General features: G+C 36.6%; 1 protein-coding gene across 1 annotated transcript in view; it reads left to right on the plus strand.

The window, feature by feature from the left end:
• Positions 1 to 1095: 1095 nt before the first annotated feature.
• ANGPT1 (angiopoietin 1) overlaps positions 1096 to 18940 on the plus strand; it is a 290630-nt gene continuing 272785 nt past the window's right edge. Inside the window, exon 1 of the mRNA XM_020879554.2 lies at positions 1096 to 1877. Coding sequence (XP_020735213.1) covers positions 1581 to 1877 — 297 coding nt within the window. The 5' untranslated portion in view covers positions 1096 to 1580. The remainder of the gene's footprint in view (positions 1878 to 18940) is intronic.

The raw sequence follows: 18940 nt of genomic DNA on the forward strand, positions 1-18940 counted from the left end.
CGCTCATCATCCACTGCCTTCTGCCTCAATTCCAGGACATGAGAGTCAACATCTGTGGCTTCTGTTTTCACACCATGATTGCGGTTGGGAAACTCCATTCCCAAAAATCCCTCCCAGTTCTTGGTGAAAGCCTCTGCTTATAATTTATGTTTTCCACACAGAGCTAGTAAAGATCTCAGTGCTGTAAAATTAATTCTGTAATTATCACCTGTTCTTTATGTTCAAATGTTTGTTCAAATGTTTACACCCTACATTTAAGAAATCATCTTCTGATACTTTTTATTACTTAATAGAAGCAGAGATTTCTCCCATACAGCCCTATGCTGTCTCGTTAACACACCTGATCTGTTTGTTCTCAGATAGTTTTCCCGTGCAGCCAGGGGAGAATTTATGTAGAACTTCCATACCAGCGTTAAAGATAGCCATAGCAGTACCAAAGAGGCCCTTGTGAAATATATGATTGGGATGTACCACAGGAATTAATAATTCTCAGGCCACTGTCTTAAATGGTAACCACAGTGTTTTTGTAAGGAAGTTGCTCAATTTATGTACACAGAACACACAGGGCTGCATTCTGACTGGGGAGCCAGTTTTATTTAAAATTTATATCTCAGAAAATACTAAAATTATTCTACTTAATATGCACATGCTATATTCCTTTGAGTGACATTATGAAATGTTTGCTAATTTGACCCTTCCTGATAATTTCCTGAAATTCTAAGTGAATAAATGCCATCTCTAAAAATGGTTTTAATGTCTTTTCCCCCAGAGTAAAGAATTATTTTTTTAAAAAAATTAATAATTGTACAGATTTATCATCCACTATAAAAAATAATTTTCTTGGAAACTATGCCAGTTTTCTTCTTCAGGTTCCCCAATTAAGTAAAACTTTAAAGACATACTTCCAGTTTGCTGGATTTTAGTAGGTCAGCATACACACCAAAAGTGTATTAAGGTGGACTGCTCTATTTATTGATTTGCAGTGAATCTGCTAAATGCTCAAGGCAATTGTCTGCGGAAGGGGCGGGAGGGCCATACACGATCGAGGTCATGCGCATCTAGCCAATTTGTAAGACGATCCAGCCGCTTCAAGCCATCAGCAATCCTTAGCATAGGGGCACACTCATGCATTCTTGTCAAGTCATCTTGTGAAAGGCTGCCTGCTTCCAGCTTGGCTTGGATGTGCAACCTTAATAAAACTCACTGAGGTCTGGGAGAAAATAGCAGATCTGCAGCAGATAGGGTAGAGGAAAGGGTCTAGAGTATGTACACGCAGCTGACTCAGGCAGGCTCCACGCTGAACGGTTACACCGAGAGGAAACAGTAAATCTCAGCTACTATGCAATAAATATCTCAAGTTTTTAACTAAGGAAACTATCATTACGGTGAAATTAAAAAAAAATACCATTTTAGAACAAAGCTAAAAATGGCTAGTTTTCTGTGATTCTTCTACAAAACTTTCTTTGAAAGGGAAAAGTCAAACAAACAAGCAGTTTTACCTGAAATAAAGAACTAGTTTAAAGGTCAGAAGAAAGGAGCGAGTTTTGCGAGAGGCACGGAAAGAGAGTGCCGGCAGTACAATGACAGTTTTCCTTTCCTTTGCTTTCCTCGCTGCTATTCTGACTCACATAGGGTGCAGCAACCAGCGCCGAAGTCCAGAAAACGGTGGGAGAAGATATAACCGGATTCAACATGGGCAATGTGCCTACACTTTCATTCTTCCAGAACACGACGGTAACTGTCGTGAGAGTACGACAGACCAGTACAATACAAACGCTCTGCAGAGAGATGCTCCACACGTGGAACAGGATTTCTCTTCCCAGAAACTTCAACATCTGGAGCATGTGATGGAAAATTACACTCAGTGGCTGCAAAAAGTAAGTGAACGCTTTCAGTTTCTAATTGAACGGAGTCTTTCTGTTCTCCTGCTGCAACTAACTTAGAGTTCCTTAGGGGGCCATTCATGTGTTTACCTTTTGCTCCAGGGGGGCAGTGTTTGCAAATGCAAGACGGCTCTCTCCCGGTGACTTAAGGGGGCGAGCCAATGTTTTGTAGGCTTGTGCCTCCGAAGGTATGGTGGCACCCCATTTGTGTGCCTAACACTGGCATATTTTGTGACATTTTTGGTTTTCTCTTATTTAAAATTTAGCTTGAGTTTTTCTGACTGTCAAAGCCCAACTTAAAAAAGAAAAATCATGTATGTCTTGAGTAAGTTGGTGAAAAAATTAAATAATAACAACAGTACTATTAGGATCAAATCAATTTTACACCCTGACATTTTATGCAGCTAGGACAGAAAGTCATCACCAGATACTTATTTTTCAACCTCTAGTAAAGTTAATATAAAATGCAGATAAATACAAAGTATGATATTTGATTGAAGAAATTGAATACGTATGTAAAGGAAACAGTTTCAGCAAGTAGTAGAATAGTAAAGGACTGATTTCTGTCATATATTTCTTCTGTCCTTGGGAAAAAAATCAGGAAGATATATTTGAATGTGAATTCATCAGGAAGAGGTTGTTTGCCCACTGTGAAAAGACATGCACCTGCAGATTTGGGCTGAACACGACATGTAGATTTTGCTATGTCCCTAAAGTGCCTCTTTCCTCAAGTCATTATAGTCACACACAGTGCAATGTGGGGATCCAGAAAAATGTTAATGTTGAGTATGCATTTAATCCCAATTTATAAAAATCAAGCACTGTATTTAGTTATTTCTCTATAAACCATTTAAAAGTTTTTGTTGAAAATAGCCAGTGAAAAATAACACACTTTCTTCAATTCCTTCCCTCTTTGCTCTCTGTTTAATTGTGTAACAAGTAAGCAGCAGATAACAAGTGTATTCAAATGTGTCACTGGAAGGGTGACAATGTCAGTGTCCCATTTGTGGAAAGCTTCTCCTCCAGGGATCTTTGCTAAAAATTCACTTGATGTGTATGGGTAGGAACACAAGCAGTCTAGTCTTCTTTATGTTAGTCTGTTAACAGAACAAACCCTTTAAGAAGATAAAAGATAGGGAAAGGACAAACGCTCTTTTTTGTTCCTGTGTGGTCACACTCACTTAGATCACCTCCTGCTGAATCATGCCAAGTAATAGTTATTTTACTTTTGTCCACTAGGGACTGAACTAAGATCACTGTTATTTTATTTGACAAGTTAACTAAAACTTAGCAGTTTTAGAGTTTCCAAGCTTGGAATTTTAGTTAATCTTCCTATTGTAGATTACAGGTGAAAAAAATACATCGATAGGCAAAATAATAGAAAACAAACAATTCTGAAGTCTTTTGATAACATGGCTTAAATTTCAGGCACTAATTAAATGTAGCTTAAATTTCAGGCACTAATTACAGCAGCAGCTTATAATAGGATTTTTTTTTCCTTTCACAAAACTTATTTCCATCAAACAAATGAATTTGGTTGAATAGCTTATTACTATTCTCAATATACTGTTCATATAGTTTTAAATGAGAATTTAATCATTATAAATTAGTCTGGATTCATTGAGGAAAGTAGAGAGGGAAATTTAACTCCAAATTGTCTTCAATGAGTTGTTCTACCAAAAATGTAATATTTTGTTTGCTTAAAATATACAATCTAAATGATGATTTAAGCATGAAAATGCATATTTTTGTTGTTGTTATACAGTTATTCAACTGTAGCAGGATAAAGACATGATTCTACTAGGTTTAAATCATGCACATGCTTCATATGTTAATGTTTGAAATACATTTGATTTTTGTTTGTATTATTTTTGGTCAAGATTATGGCATAATTTTCAGATTATAGCCAAGCATAACTATGAACATGTTTTTTGGTTAAATTAACATAGAGTTGGACATGACTGAAGCGACTTAGCAGCAGCAGCAGCAGCAGCAGCATGAATCAAGCTGAATATATGCTGACAATGTCTCTGTTGGTTTGAGTCAGAGCAGTTTGGCTTGACTATTGTCCGTTTGAATTTGCATATCTTTTGTCATTGTTAATGCGATTGGTTGGAGGATCAAGAAACCAAATAAATGCACTCAGCAAAGAACTTGCTAAAGGCTCTCATAAGTTTCCCTTAATTAGAAATTTTCTGTCCTTCAAGTTCTAAGTTTCATGCAATGTATTTGTTTTGATAATTAAAATGGAGATCTTTTTTATTGTAACCATTTGGTATACTTAATACTGTAATTTGTACTACTTCTATTTTGAGTCTTAGTAGTTGTATTAGGATCAGAAGTAATGCACTGCAGAAACTGAGGCCATCAGTGTGAGTAATTCATCCATTTATTCCACAGAATAATTAATCAAACGTGCTTACTATGCAGCTCATGTCATCACTATTGGGAATTTTTTTTTTTATGCAGAATGTATGTTATCAATGCTAGCAGCAACTTGATGATAATTTATGTTAATCTATTACCTTGCTTGATGTTTGGTAAACTGGATTCTTTTAAATATTCTTCACAAGAGACTGGCTGTCACTATAAGTCAGTATATGAGACTTACATTTCCAATCTCATTCCTCAACTCTTCTGGTCTTGTAACTGAAGAAGATGAGAAGCAAGGTGGGCAGTGGGGCATAGAATGTATTGATCATCATAAGTGCTGGAACTGTTACATTACTGGTCTCTTGATGTGACGGATTTAGTTCTTGGAGATCAGCTTTCCATGATAACTTGTTGATTAACACCAACAGGAGATAGGTTTGTAGCATCATCCTTACTTTTCAATCAGGAAAAGCAATATACATAAATGTTCAAAAGTCACATTTTTATTGGATGAAACACCTGGGTTGTCTGTCTAGGTTTGACTTTCTTCTGCCATATAGCTCTTTTCAGAATTGTTAACAAACCATACTAATATCTGAGAGTGACCAGATATTAGGATAGTAAAGATAAGTACAAAAGGCCTTTGTATCTTTGCCGCTGTTTTTGTGATTCCTTTTTACTTTTCAATGACACAGAAATGTCTATTGTTGAATGTCTATTCCACATCCTGTGCTTCTTGAACTGTTGTTTTCTTTCTCTCATATACCCCAAGTTCACAAATACGGGTATTTAAAATATTTTGGGAGAATGCTTAGAAAGTCTGTTTGCCTTTGCCAAATGGTGTCTTTTCTTTTTTTCTAGTAGAAAGTATAAATAAATTGAGTTAAAAACATGCCTTGTAGCAGAGAGCAAAGATCTATCTACTATACTATTTCACACTAGCTAAAATTAATGAATTGATTGTTAGTATAAAATGCAGTTATGAATTGTCATCAGAATATTAATAAATGAAACCTTTTTAATGAAGTTCTTGGATAATTTTTTTTGACAGCACTTTTTGGCTAACAACATTCTCTATTTGAATATTACATTCTTTGCTTCAGAGAATTAGGATTTAGCATACAGTTATCTGAAACATATTAATGATAGCAAGGGCTCCCTGGTGCCTCCGATGGTAAAAAATCTGTCTGCAATGCAGGAGACCTTAGTTCAACCCCTGGGTTGGAAAGATCTCCTGGAGGAGGGCATGGCAACCCATTTCAGTATTCTTGCCTGGAGAATCCCCTTGGACAGAGGAACCTGGAAGGCTACAGTCCATGGGATTGGAAAGAGTTGGACATGACTGAATGACTAAGCACAGCACAGCAATGATAGTGATAATCTTTTTTTAAAAAACCCTTGTATTACACCTATCAACTCATATTAATATCTACTAGGGTGTGACTTCCTTGCGTGTTTGTCCAGTGTCATTTCCCAGTGCCATACTTAGAGTAGTATATCATCCGTGTGTGTGTGCTTAGTCACTCAGTCAGGTCTGAGTCTTTGCGACCCCATGGACTGTAGCCCGCCAGGCTCCTCTGTCTATGGGGATTCTCCTGGCAAGATACTGGAGTGGTTGCCATGTCCTCCTCCAGGATATCCATAGAATATGGATAATAAATGTTTGTTGATTGAATAAATGAATGCATTGTCTTTGTATTGCAGTCTGCACTTACTATGTGCTATTAACATTTTGGGTATATACTTCACTTTCTCAACTATATTTTAAGTTATCTCTTAAGCAAGGACCATGTGGAGGAGGAAAAAGAATACTTTCTCTACCGTTCCAGGTTCATGACTGAGACCTCTCTATAATACAAAACATGTTAACAAGAGAAAAACAAACAAGTTTAATAATATGTATACCTGCACCCAGGAAAACTGAGTAACCCCCCAAAATGACCTCAAATACTGTCTCCAGCTAAACACAAAAGATGTTGTCTCAGGTAAGCCAGGTTTTCAGGGCAAGCATAGTAAACAAGAGTAGGGCTGTTATGAAGATTTAAATCCATGCCTTCTCTGTTGATAGAGTTGCTAGAGGTTTAGTCATCTTCTTCTTGTGATACAGAGTGAGTATGTGTGCATGTCTGCTAAGTTGCTTCAGTCATATCTGACTCTTTGTGACCTGTGAACTGTGTAGCCTGCCAGGCTTCTCTGTCCGTGGGACTCTCTGGGCAAGAATACTGGAGTGAGTAGCCATTCCCTTCTCCAGGGGATCTTCCCAACCCAGGGATTAAACCCAGGTCTCTTACGTCTCCTGCATTGGCAGCATGGGCTCTTTACCAGGACACCTGGGAAGCCCACACCCTTACAAATGGAGTTCTCTTCTGTAAATGTAAATTCCTCTGTAAATGTAAATTAGAAGGCTACTTTCTACTTGGTTTTTGGAGCTTTTCCTATGTCTGCTGCTTCTTAAAAATAATCAGCCTGCATCAAAAAAAAAAAAAAAAAAAACTGCCTGAAATAATCCTTATGCCAAAAAGGCATATTTTGGCGTGACAAATTCTGCTCCCCTTCAACTACATCATGCAACATTTTTGTCCTAATATTACATTAAAAGATATTGAATCTAGGCTATATGGTATTAATTATCCTAATTGTATTTAGCCAAATGGTCTAGGATCTTAAAAACTTCTATGACTCCCTTTGTCTTCCTAATTATTTTTTAAGAGTCAGCTTCATTGCCAGTTTCTCCATGAAATGTATCCATTCTCTACTTACCTTCAAAGGCCGAGTTCTCCAGTATTATCACATTGTACATATCATGTTAGTACTTCATTTCCATGTTGTGTAGCTATTGTTATTTTCATTATTTGTCTTGAGGGCTGTTTGCCTACTTAGACTTTGAGTCCCCAGAGTGTAGTGAATGTCTCCTTATCCACCTTTATATTTTCCAAGGTGTCTATTAAATGTCTGAACAATAGTACTGTGATCATCATAATGTAAAAATAAAAAATAGCAAGTGCTAAAGTGTGTGGGTGGTGCTAGGTATAAAATAAAGCAAGTTAAGGGACCTTGCAATTGCTTTCAGATGCCAAAATTGGCTTCTAAGTTACTTGAGGGTCAGCTAGATCTTCCTGTGGGATGAAAAATAACTTTATACTTCCAGACTAATAGGCAAACATTTATTGCATACAGGATAATATGTGCACATGTGAATCTAAGTAACAAGAACTGACTTCTTATCAGTGGATTATTTTAGTGACTGGTAACTGTGCAATACTAAACCAGAGAGGGTGCTTTCTTATTTGCACATGTGAAGGGATTTCTAGAATGGGTAAAATGAGCAGACAGTCAACAAGTATGTTTTTAAAAATTCATTGTTAAACTTGAATAAAATACGCATATATGATTTATGCAGGTGCTTAGTCACTCGGTTGTGTCCGACTCTTTGTGACCCTTTGGCTGTAGCCCACCAGGCTCCTCTGTCCGTGAGATTTTTCAGGTTAGAATACTGGATGAGTTGCCATTTCCTTCTCTAGGGGATCTTCCTGACCCAGGGATCGAACCTGTGTCTTCTGTGTCTCTTGTATTGCAGGTGGATTCTTTACCTGTTGAGCCATCTGGGAAGCCATTATTTATACATAGAGATAGAAAAAAAAGTCAATTGCTGAGAAATGTTAATAGGAATAACAATTGTCTTTTAAACTCACATGTAGAAATTTCTCCACTAACTTCATTTGAGAATAACGCTTGATTTTCAAGCTAAATAGAGCTCTGTATTAGCTTTTCAATGAATACTTAGATTTTGATTGCTATATTTAAAACTGAAAGATCCAAGAAGGCATGCAGACTTTCTGGGCCCCAGAAGTTGGGTATTCGGAGCTATACTACAACCTTTTGAGTGTCTCTGCAAGAAGGAGCAAGCCTTCCCCCAAACTGTCTCCACTGATGGATCTCAGGTTTTTTCCTATGGGTAACTGCAGCCCTTCCTTCCTCCTGACTTCCATTTCACACTGAGCTTTTAGTAGCGCTCATCCCATGTGTAGTTCTCGATTTAGTGTGAAGTGTAGAAGAATGTATTATTCTTTTCCTTAATATCCTCTTACAGTTTTCCATTATGTGAGAAAAGAATCCAGATTCTTTACCATGAGGTCCTATATGATATGCCCCACCCTCCTCTCTGGATTTCTCACTGATTAAACCTTTCTCTCATTCCAGACACTCAGATGACGTTAGCCTTCTTGTTATAACTCCCTCAGACCAGCTCATTCCTGTCTCAGGGACGCTACATGCTGTTTACCTAGCTAGAAAAGCTTGCCCCACATCTTGGCGTAAATGGCTCTTTCTCTTCATTCAGCTCTTTGCTCAGAAATATTCTCTGAAAGTCTTCTTTGAGCACCATTACCTACCACTTTTCTGCACTCTGCTAAGTGATTTTCTATCATTGTATATATAATTTCTTCATGGCATTTACCACTGTGATCTTGTTGTTTACTGTTTGTCACAAAATTTATTCTCTCTACCTCTACTAAGAATGTAACACCCCCAGAGGTCCTTGTCTAGCTTGTTGCATACAGTATACCTTTACTGGTAGAAGAGTGCGTGATACATAGTAGACCTCAGTAAATATTTGCATATATATTCTCTCAGACTCTATGCTGTGAGGTAGGGACTGTGCCTGTTTTGTTCACTAGTTCTTTTTTTTTTATTATTTTATATATTATTCTGATAGCAGATCTACTTTTTTTGCACAATGACTGGAACATAGTTGGAAAGAATCATTTCTTTTTAATGACTAGAGAAATGAATGAATTCCATGGGCAAATTTCAACTCAAATTAAACATATGTATGAAAATAAGACTTAACTATGTTCTATACATTTCCCTACTAACTATGTTAATGGGAGAAATTTTAATTAGTCCTGAGTTTCTATAATCTATTACATGAGTCAGCAAACTTTGGCCCTTGGCCTGAATTCTGCCTGCTACCTATGTTTGTAAATAGACTTTATTAAAATACATCTGCATTCATTCCTTAACTGTCCATCTATTTTTAAATAAAGTTTTATTGGAACAGAGCCATACCCACTTGCTAATGTATTCTCTAAGGCTGCTTTCTTTGTGTAAAAGCAGAGTTGAGTGGTTGCAATAGAGTCCAGAAGGCCCACAGAGCTTTAAATCTGATATCCAGGCCTTTACCAAAAAAAAAAAAGTTTGCTGAGCCCTGTTCTATATCACAAAAGGAATGTAGTATTAACATTGGGACCACTGCAAAGTAAATTGTGAGGTTTGCTGTGTGAGAAAAGGATGGCACTGCAGGAAGCCAAGTAATCTTCAGGTCCTTGCCAGTTGGCAGGGATCCTGTCTAAGCCAGTTCTTGGCTTGGTGTTGGAACATGCTGTGAGATGACATTTTAGAGTACAGGTAGATAAATTGCATGTCTTTTTTGCCCCTGCCCTTCTTCATGTGAATAGAGAAATGTTTCAAAAACAAATACATGTTAAAAAATAAAAAGCACCTGAATAACAAATCAGCAGCCTCTGGTTAAACAATGAACAAGTCTGGGTGCCAGGGGGCTCTGTGCCTGTTTCATCTTGTTGTGACATTAACAAGAATGTTGACAAAATATCAGAGGCATTCTATTTTCATAGAAATGGGACTCCTCAGCTCTGTCTTTTACGTTCAGTCTATTTAGAAACTTTTTCTCCTCTGTCATTTGTTACAGATATAAATGTTACAAGCGTTCCCACTCTATAAATGATGAGATGGGGAGGAGCGACAAGTAGGATGCTCAGCTACAGAATTCAGAGGTTTATCATCCTCTTTGCTGTATTTTATTAATTAAGGAGGTTTTTTTTTTTTCTTTTTCTTCTCATTCTGCATGCCTTGTGTCTGTGTGGGAACATCAGCAGCCTTTTCCTGGGCCTTGTCTTCTTTTTTAATACCACAAGTTATATTGTGTCATTTGCTTACATGCAAAACCCTAATTACATTCTGAGTCATCCTTGCATTTTGTTCCAATACAAGATTATCGTTTGCTGTGAAGTTGGGAAGTTCCAAACCCCCTTTGGTTCTAGCCCACGGTCTGAGAGAAGGAGGGCCTCTTAGCGTTTAAATCTCTTTACAAAATGTACAAAAGATATGCCCCCTCCCTTACCACAGAGGTTTCTAAAGAATGAAGCACTCCATGGATTATCTTTTTTTATATTTGGAGGCTTTATACCTAAATGTTCTTCTCTAATTCTTACATAGAAATATTATAAGTGGGAGGTTTTCAGGCTTGTTTAATCTTTTTTTGCCTGTGCAAATGATATGACTTCTTCCTTCAAACAAATAAAATGGTAATACTTAACTGAGAAAGTGAAGAAACACATAAAGCCAGACACGACACTACTGGTAGCCAATAATTTCATCAGTAATGTATTTGGACATACACAGATGTTTTCTTTTGGCAGTAAGTATTGGAGAATATAGAGAAAAAATAATGTAATAAATTATATACACTGTATGACTATCAGCTCACTTACTCCAGGTCCACATTGTCATGTATTGAAGTTTGTGTTGACCTACCAAATGTGCATGAAAATTAGCATCAAGCTGTGTCTAAAGTAAAAAGTAGCTTAAATATTAATAAAATGCAAGTGAAATGTGAATATCTTGAATTGTTAATAACATATACATGTAAGCCATCAACCTCAGTGGCATCAAATAGGTAAACTTACTACATATTTCTACAAAATAGGTGAATAATTTTGGAGGGTGGTGTATTTTAAAGTTTCATTTTATGTTTAGTTTAATTCATTAATAAGTTATATACTGTATAGATAGTCACTGTTCTGTTTGTGAAAGCTAAATGAGTTGAATTATAATACTAGACCCAAAAGATTATTGGAGAATTTCTCTTCTACACTGTTAGTGGGAATGTAAGTTGGTGCAGCAACTATGGAAAACAGTATGGAGGTTCCTCAGAAAACTAAAAATAGAGCTATCATATGATCCAGCAATCCTACTCCTGGGCATATGCCTGGAAAAAATTATAATTAAAAAGATACATGCACCCCTGTATCCATAGCAGCACTATTCACAATAGTCGAGACATGGAAATAACATAAACGTCCGTAGACAGATGAATGGATAAAGATGTGCTGCATGTATACAAGGGAATACTACTCAGCCATAAAGAAGGACAGTGTAATGCCACTTGTAGCAGCATGAATGCAACTAGAAATGATCACACTAACTGAAATAAGTCAAAATGAGAAAGACAAATACCATATGATGTCACTTACATGTAGTATCTAAAATATGGCACAAATGAACCTACATATAGAACAGAAACAGATACATAGACATAGAGAACAGACCCATGATTGCCAAGGTTTGGGGAGAGGGATAGGCTGGGAGTTTGAGGTTGGTAGATGGAAATTATTACATTCAGAACAGATAAACAGCAAGGCCCTACTGCATAGCACAGGGGACTATGTACAATTTCCTGGGGTAAAAGAATATAAAAATAATGTACACATGTATACAACTAAGTCACTTGCTATACAGCAGAAATTAGCACAACATTCTAAATCGTTTCTTTTATTCAATAAAAAGAAAAGATTACTGGAGAATTTCCGTTCTCAGAAAACAAATAAAATCCCAAATTTATTTCTAAACATTTAGAGATAATTCCAAGATTTTATAAAGCATTTTAACCCTGTTCTTGTCTTCATTATTAATATATAGTTGACTAGATTATAATCCAGTGGGAATTTATTGTGGCTAAAGCATCCATGAAATTAAAAGACGCTTACTCCTTGGAAGGAAAGTTATGACCAACCTTGATAGCATATTAAAAAGCAGAGACATTACTTTGCCAACAAAGATCTGTCTAGTCAAGGCTATGGTTTTTCCAGTGGTCATGTATGGATGTGAGAGTTGGACTGTAAGAAAGTTGAGTGCCGAAAAATTGATGCTTTTGAACTGTGGTTTGGAGAAGGCTCTTGAGAGTCCCTTGGACTGCAAGGAGATCCAACCAGTCCATCCTAAAGGAGATCAGTCCTGGGTGTTCATTGGAAGGACTGATGCTGAAGCTGAAACTCCAGTACTTTGGCCACCTCACACAAAGAGTTGACTCATTGGAAAAGACCCTGATGCTTGGAGGGATTGGGGGCAGGAGGAGAAGAGGACAACAGAGGATGAGATGGCTGGATGGCATCACCGACTCGATGGACATGAGTTTAGTAAACTCCGGGAGTTGGTGATGGACAGGGAGGCCTGGTGTGCTGTGATTCATGGGGTCGCAAAGAGTCAGACATGACTGAGCAACTGAAGTGAACTGAACTGAACTGGAAGGTTTGATTTGGTGTATGTACCCAGCAGCCCTTACATCTACCTTATCTCAATTGCACAGACATGAGGCAAGAGTTGTATCTTTATTACTAATATCACCAGTATTTACTGTCCAGTTTTACTCAGTTTTTGAATGTCAAGAACAGAGCTATAATAAGCAGTAAGTGTAATACTTATAGTATTAAAGAAAAATTTATTGATTAAATTGAGTATTTAATGACTTTTAAATGTGAATAATAAAGTGAAGGTTTGATATTTTTAACAAATTAGTTAATGAATTGTACATATTTCTTAGCAGTGGAGCCTTATTTCCAAGCAAATTATTAGGCAGAAACTTAAAATGTAATCTAGATGCAAAGCAAGGGGCCCAAGGAGAAATGGAGTGAGACCCCATCATGATCATCTTGCTCAGCCCCTCTCCCAGAGGCATCCTTCAGGAGACTCTATCTGCACAAAAGAAGACAGATTAAAAATAACTGCAACAAAGCTTTCAAATAATCAAATAGTAAGGAGATAAATTTGCCAAAACCAATCTACTGGCAGGAAGAAACATAACACTTGAAATTTGAATGTTTTTGCAAGCTGATGTAAGGATATCCAAATTTGCCGTATGCAAATCAGTTTGAGAATATTAATGTGTAAGTTACCAAAAATATGTAGACTCAAAAGTGTTGAGGCCCACCCATATTTAAGATGACCTAAATATGTTGACAGTAGGCAATTCTTGAATAACTAGTGACAAATTGTATAACATCTATTTTCATGATAGTTTATGCTTTTTTAAATTTAGGAATATTAATTACATTGATGACTTAATATCTCAAGCTGCACTATTTACTTAGAACAGAATTCATTGTTAAAGGTAGTGAAAAGGGATATGAATTTTAAGTAGGCATTTTGGTATTTTCAAAATTTGCAAAGATTCTTGTTAAATATACTAAGCTAATCTTTGTTTTTAATACATGACACCAGAATTGCCATTTTCTTGTTCACATGTGCTGGCTCTTTAGGATTTTTAAAGACATTGCCTGGGTTCTGAAGATTAATTCAGTTAAGAATGGGTAAAAATCATTCTTGAAACAACTTTCCCAAATACACCTAAAGTACCACATATCACAGTATACTGGAAGAGGACAATCATATAAAGGCAATGCCTTCAATTCCATTAACTCTGTGGAGCTTTTTCTCTTTCTTTAGAAGATGAATAATGCAGAGCTGTTTGATGTACTAATGGGATGAAGGCTCCAAAATAGACCTTATACAAATTTATTATTAACTTGCTTATTATATCAGAAGTAAAAGTTCTAATTTCCTTTTTGGCTTCACAGTGGCCTGCTTGTTCTTAAACACTAGTTGGCCCATTTTTCATTTTGGAGATTTATGAGGCTTGAAAACCAGAAAAGAGAGGTGATGAATCCACTGTAGCCCCTTTTTGCTGAGAAGTCTAAACCCACTGAAATAGATAATGAAACCAAATGCATTGTTTGTGTCCACTGTTTCCTGTGTCAAGTCTAGAGACAATACCACACAGTGATGAAATGTGTTGTACCTAGAGCCGGACCACCTGGGTGAATCTTGACAGTACTGCTTCTTGCTGTGTGACCTAGGGCAAGTTTCTCTATGCCTCATTTTCATTACTAGTGAAGTAAGGTAATAGCACTTACATTATAGGATGATTGTTAAGAGTAAGCATAAGTCACATAAATTACTTTTAATAAGTCCTATTACATAGTAAATGTTGAGCAAATATTAGTAATTCCTTGGGGGCAGTTCTGGGTTATAGTATTAGTTCAGTGTTGAGACCTTTTACCAAGTATCAGTCCCTTTGGAAGAACTTTACATGTATTAATTCATTCAATATTTTCATTAGATAATATTATAATTTTTGGACATAGCAAATGAGGAAGCTGAGGCACAGAGAGGGGATAAACTTGCCCAGCATTGCCCAATGGCTCAGTGACAGTGTACCCAATTCCAAGCAGCCTGGCTCTATGACCCGTGCTCTTAACCAACTATGCAGTTAGATACAGCAACTTTATGATATCTCTTCTTGTCAATCTTCAAAGCTTAAGTCTATTTAAACTGTTTTTCTGTGATAGTCTTTGCATCTAAACCTATAATTCTTTCACACCAAATGAGTTGCCCCTTTCTCAAGTTTTGCTTCAGACAGCCATTTGTCCTTATCCCACCTCTAAAGCTTGGTGGTTAAATTGACTGTGACACGTAGGTTATGCTGCTGATTGAAGCACAATAGTCCAATTCTCTCTACCCTCCCACAGATCTGTTAATAGACTGAGGAATCCCATGTCTGCAGTCCCTCCTGTCATATCCTTAGAAGCACCATCTCTTGAAGTTATAGAGCTTAAATGAATCTATTTATCTAAAAACTTCTGAAACACAGAGAAAGGCTTACAGTTGCTTTATATGGGGTGAGGCTGCCTATTCTAAATATCTTCTGTTTAATTTAATGACCTCGCTTGTGGATTTTTCTGTGGAGAATCCTTCTTGGAAAAGCAAAGCACATCCTGGAACTTAAAATATTATTTGTATGCAGCTTCCCTTTGTGGGTCATTTGAAGAGTTGTAAAAATGAGAAGAAAAGCCTTGTTTTCTCAGTCAATGACCTCTTATCTCACTTCCTATTTTATTTATCATTGTCCCTATTAATTAAAATATTTCTGCTATTTTGGTTCAAGAACAAAACACTGCTACTTGCAAGCAATTGTAATGACTCTTCTTCCTGGTCTCAGAGGCCTGATTACTCAGATGCCTGGGCCTTGAGATTAGCTGCCTTCATGGCTGATAAATACCAATTGCTTGAGGTGGAAAGGCTCCAAGTTACCCTAACTTCCCTCTGTCCGTTGTTCTTCACAGAATGCAGAAGAGAAGAGAGGACAGAATGGGGTGGGGCAAAATAGAACTCAGTTGTACCTTTTCACCCTCCACCCTTGCATAGTGGGACAGATTAAAAAACATTAAGAAAAGGAAACAAAACTCACTGCATATCCCCTTGGTTGACCCGAGTTCTCCAAGGAGTGCTAAGAATCAGATTGTAGGGACCCCAAAGATAGTGATAGGATATATATTGAAATATGAATAAATTCATGCTGTAGTGATCAAACTATTTAGGGATGACTCTTTGGTCAGTGAAGTGGTCTGAAGAATTCTGGTGCTAACAGTGACTATTTTAACTTTCTCAAGTTTAAGATTTTCTTTCTTCATCCTCTCCATATTTTTCAACTTGCATCTGTTGTGTCTGATACTATTCATCTCCTCTCAAGTGTTGTGTACCTGTGCTTAGTCGCTCAGTCATGTCCAAGTCTTTGCTACCCCATGGACTGTAGCCCTCCAGTCTCCTCTGTCCATGGGATTTCCCAGGCAAGAATACTGGAATGGGTTGTCATTTCCTCCTCCCGGAGATCTTCCCAACTCTGGGATTGAACCCACATCTCCTGCATTTCCTGAATTGGTAGGTGGATTCTTTAGCACTGCACCACCTGCGAAACCCTTGAGAGTTAACTGACAAAATAGCAAATACAAATTAATAGAAGTTGGGATGTGACCTCCCATATTTAGTTATATGAAAGTGAAAAAGTGAAGTCACTCAGTCGTATCTGACTCTCTGAGACCCCCATGGGGTATAACCTACCAGGTTCCTCCATCCATGGGATTTTCCAGGCAAGAATAGTGGAGTGGGTTGTCATTTCCTTCTCCAGGAGATCTTTCCAACCCAGGGATTGAACTCGGGTCTCCCGCATTGTAGATAGACGCTCTACCGTCTGAGCCACCAGGGAAGTCTATATTGTTTGCTCTTTATCTTGACACATGATTATGGTGTGCTTTACCTCATCCATATAGCAACCACATTTCCTGCCATTGAAATTGCTATTGCTTTGTGTATGGAATAAATCAAGCTATCTGAAAAGAGGGCAATGGATATCGGGTGTTCTGTCCCAAAAGGAAGTATGAAAATGACATTCTATTAAGAAAGGTGTTTAGTAGCAAATAGGATGTTAATGTCTACTTTCGTTAAGCAATATCAACATCCAAACAGATAAACACATATATTTTTATAAATAGTAGGTATTACCATATCTAGTTTACAGATAAGCAGACTGAGGAACAATGAAATCAAGTAATTTTTAAAAGGTTACATATTTACTTTGAACTGATGTTCTGAGCGGTTAACTCGAAAGTTCTTCATTGTTCATGTCTTTTGCATTTCTCCTTCACAAATTAAAACCAGTTTTGCATGATGGAGCATTGGGAAGAGATTTAATGAATGATACTTTCCTCTAAGTTTTTATAGTGTATGTCTAGAATAAATAACCTTCTTTGGAGAGTAGAATAACTTACCATGTATATATAAAAATTACTATAAGAAAGCTACTGTTCTTAAGAGAACTATTTTCTGGAACTACTCTTAACTGGATAAAAGTTTTTATTTAAAAATATGTCAGAGCCAAAAAACTGATTCCTGTTTTTACATTTTTACAAATAAGTGAATTGCTTACACAAACTGCCTAATTGAGGTTGCTGTGATATGACAAATAAAAATGTACAAATAAAGATAATATTTTAAGCTAGTTAGTTTATCTACATTTTCCTTATAAACACAATCTTAAAGTGTTAGATTGTGTTTATTTCAGGTAAAGACCAAATAAGGATAAAATACAGTCAGTAGAGGATATTGCTTAATATTTCAGCAGTAATGAATTAGGATCTGTTTGTAGTATTTTTGGGAAAATGACTATATATGTATTTTTAATTTTAGTTCTTAAGTATATAAAACTAAAAATTGATCTCAGATTTATTTGTGCTTAGAAAAAAAGAACAAAAAATTAATGGACACTGGTGAAGGTGAAACTGTCATCTCTTACTGACAGTCAAGATAAACTAATGGACTAAAGAGACTTTGGTTCAAATAGATGATTAAAGTTGACAATAGATGTGGAAATCCTACACTTATCCCTCAACAAAGCTCTTAACTTAGAATTGAGTACATATTGAAGCTAAGAAGTCTCCATGCCAGAGAGAAAGGGAAATTATCTTGTGTCTTTTATGTTTCATAAGGGACTAAAGCTTACATACCTTGAGTTCACAAATCAAATATGTGAAGTTTTCGAGGGAAAAGATCACTATGGAAATTAATTATACTGAGCGTAAAATATTCCTATATATTATTCTAGTTTTTAAGAATGTTGTCCATTGTATCTAGTATTGAAAGTCCTGACCTAAAAAGGTATCAAGGCAATTAAAAACTTCAAATAAACTCTGTAACCATATTTTAAAATTGTTTATGTTTCAAATAATTTACCACATATTTTGAAGATTTCCCTTCTGTTCAAATACAAAATATCTCCTGTAGAAAATGAGATTAACATGTGCTTAGTCTTTCTCTGATTACTAGGCAATTGAGAAATCAATGGCATAGAGGTGAATTTCTACTGGAAAGAAATACCAGTCCTACATGTTCATTTGATGGACACTCAGAATCTTTGAGAAAGGTGTAGCTTAAAATATTTTATGTAGCTTTAAAATTTAGAACCAAAAAACTATACAAATAAATGCAACTTTTTAATTTAACAAGGTGGGAAAAGTATAAGTTTAATAGTCAGAAAACAGTGCCAGAGGGTAAATTAGTTATATAGTCCAAAGATGGTTATAATACAATATTACTGTATGTATGTATATGAGTGTATGTTTGTAGTATTATGTCATCAATAGTTTTACATCATCCCATAAAGAATTCTCTTCCCTTTGAATCTGAGTCATAAGAGGCAATTCAGTTTCCAGTCTGTTCACTACAATATTCATACTTGAAACCCTGAGTTGCCTTGTTAGAACTCTGACTGCTTAAAGCCACCATGTTGTAAGGCAGTCAAACCACATGGGAAGGCAGTGTTTAGGTTCTCTGGTTAACAAGTCCCCATTTTTCAGTTAATCCAACCCAAGCTCTAGCCATGTGAGTGAATGAGCCTTCAGATGATTCCAGCCCCTAAATCACTCTATTACTTCCCTATGTGGAGTTCAAGTCCTAGCATTATGGAATAGGAACAACTCATCCCCGCTGTACCTTGTCTGAAATCCTGACCCACTAGAGTCTACAAGCCTAATGAGGATAACTGAATGGTTGTTCTAAGCCACCAAATTTGTGAGTTATATATTAAAGAAACTTAGATATCTGTGCAGGGCTTACTGTGGTACCCATGATTATGATAATCATTGGAGAGTTATACATTAGACATGAGCTTTGCCTTCCCAAAGCTCGTCTTCCAGTAAGGCTTATGATATGGATAGAACGTCATAAGTGTTGGTTTTTAAGCCATTATTTTTACTATTTTTCTCTACTCTTGAGGATAA

This window comes from Odocoileus virginianus, chromosome 15, assembly GCF_023699985.2.
Source record: "Odocoileus virginianus isolate 20LAN1187 ecotype Illinois chromosome 15, Ovbor_1.2, whole genome shotgun sequence".
Taxonomy (NCBI): Eukaryota; Metazoa; Chordata; class Mammalia; order Artiodactyla; family Cervidae; genus Odocoileus; species Odocoileus virginianus.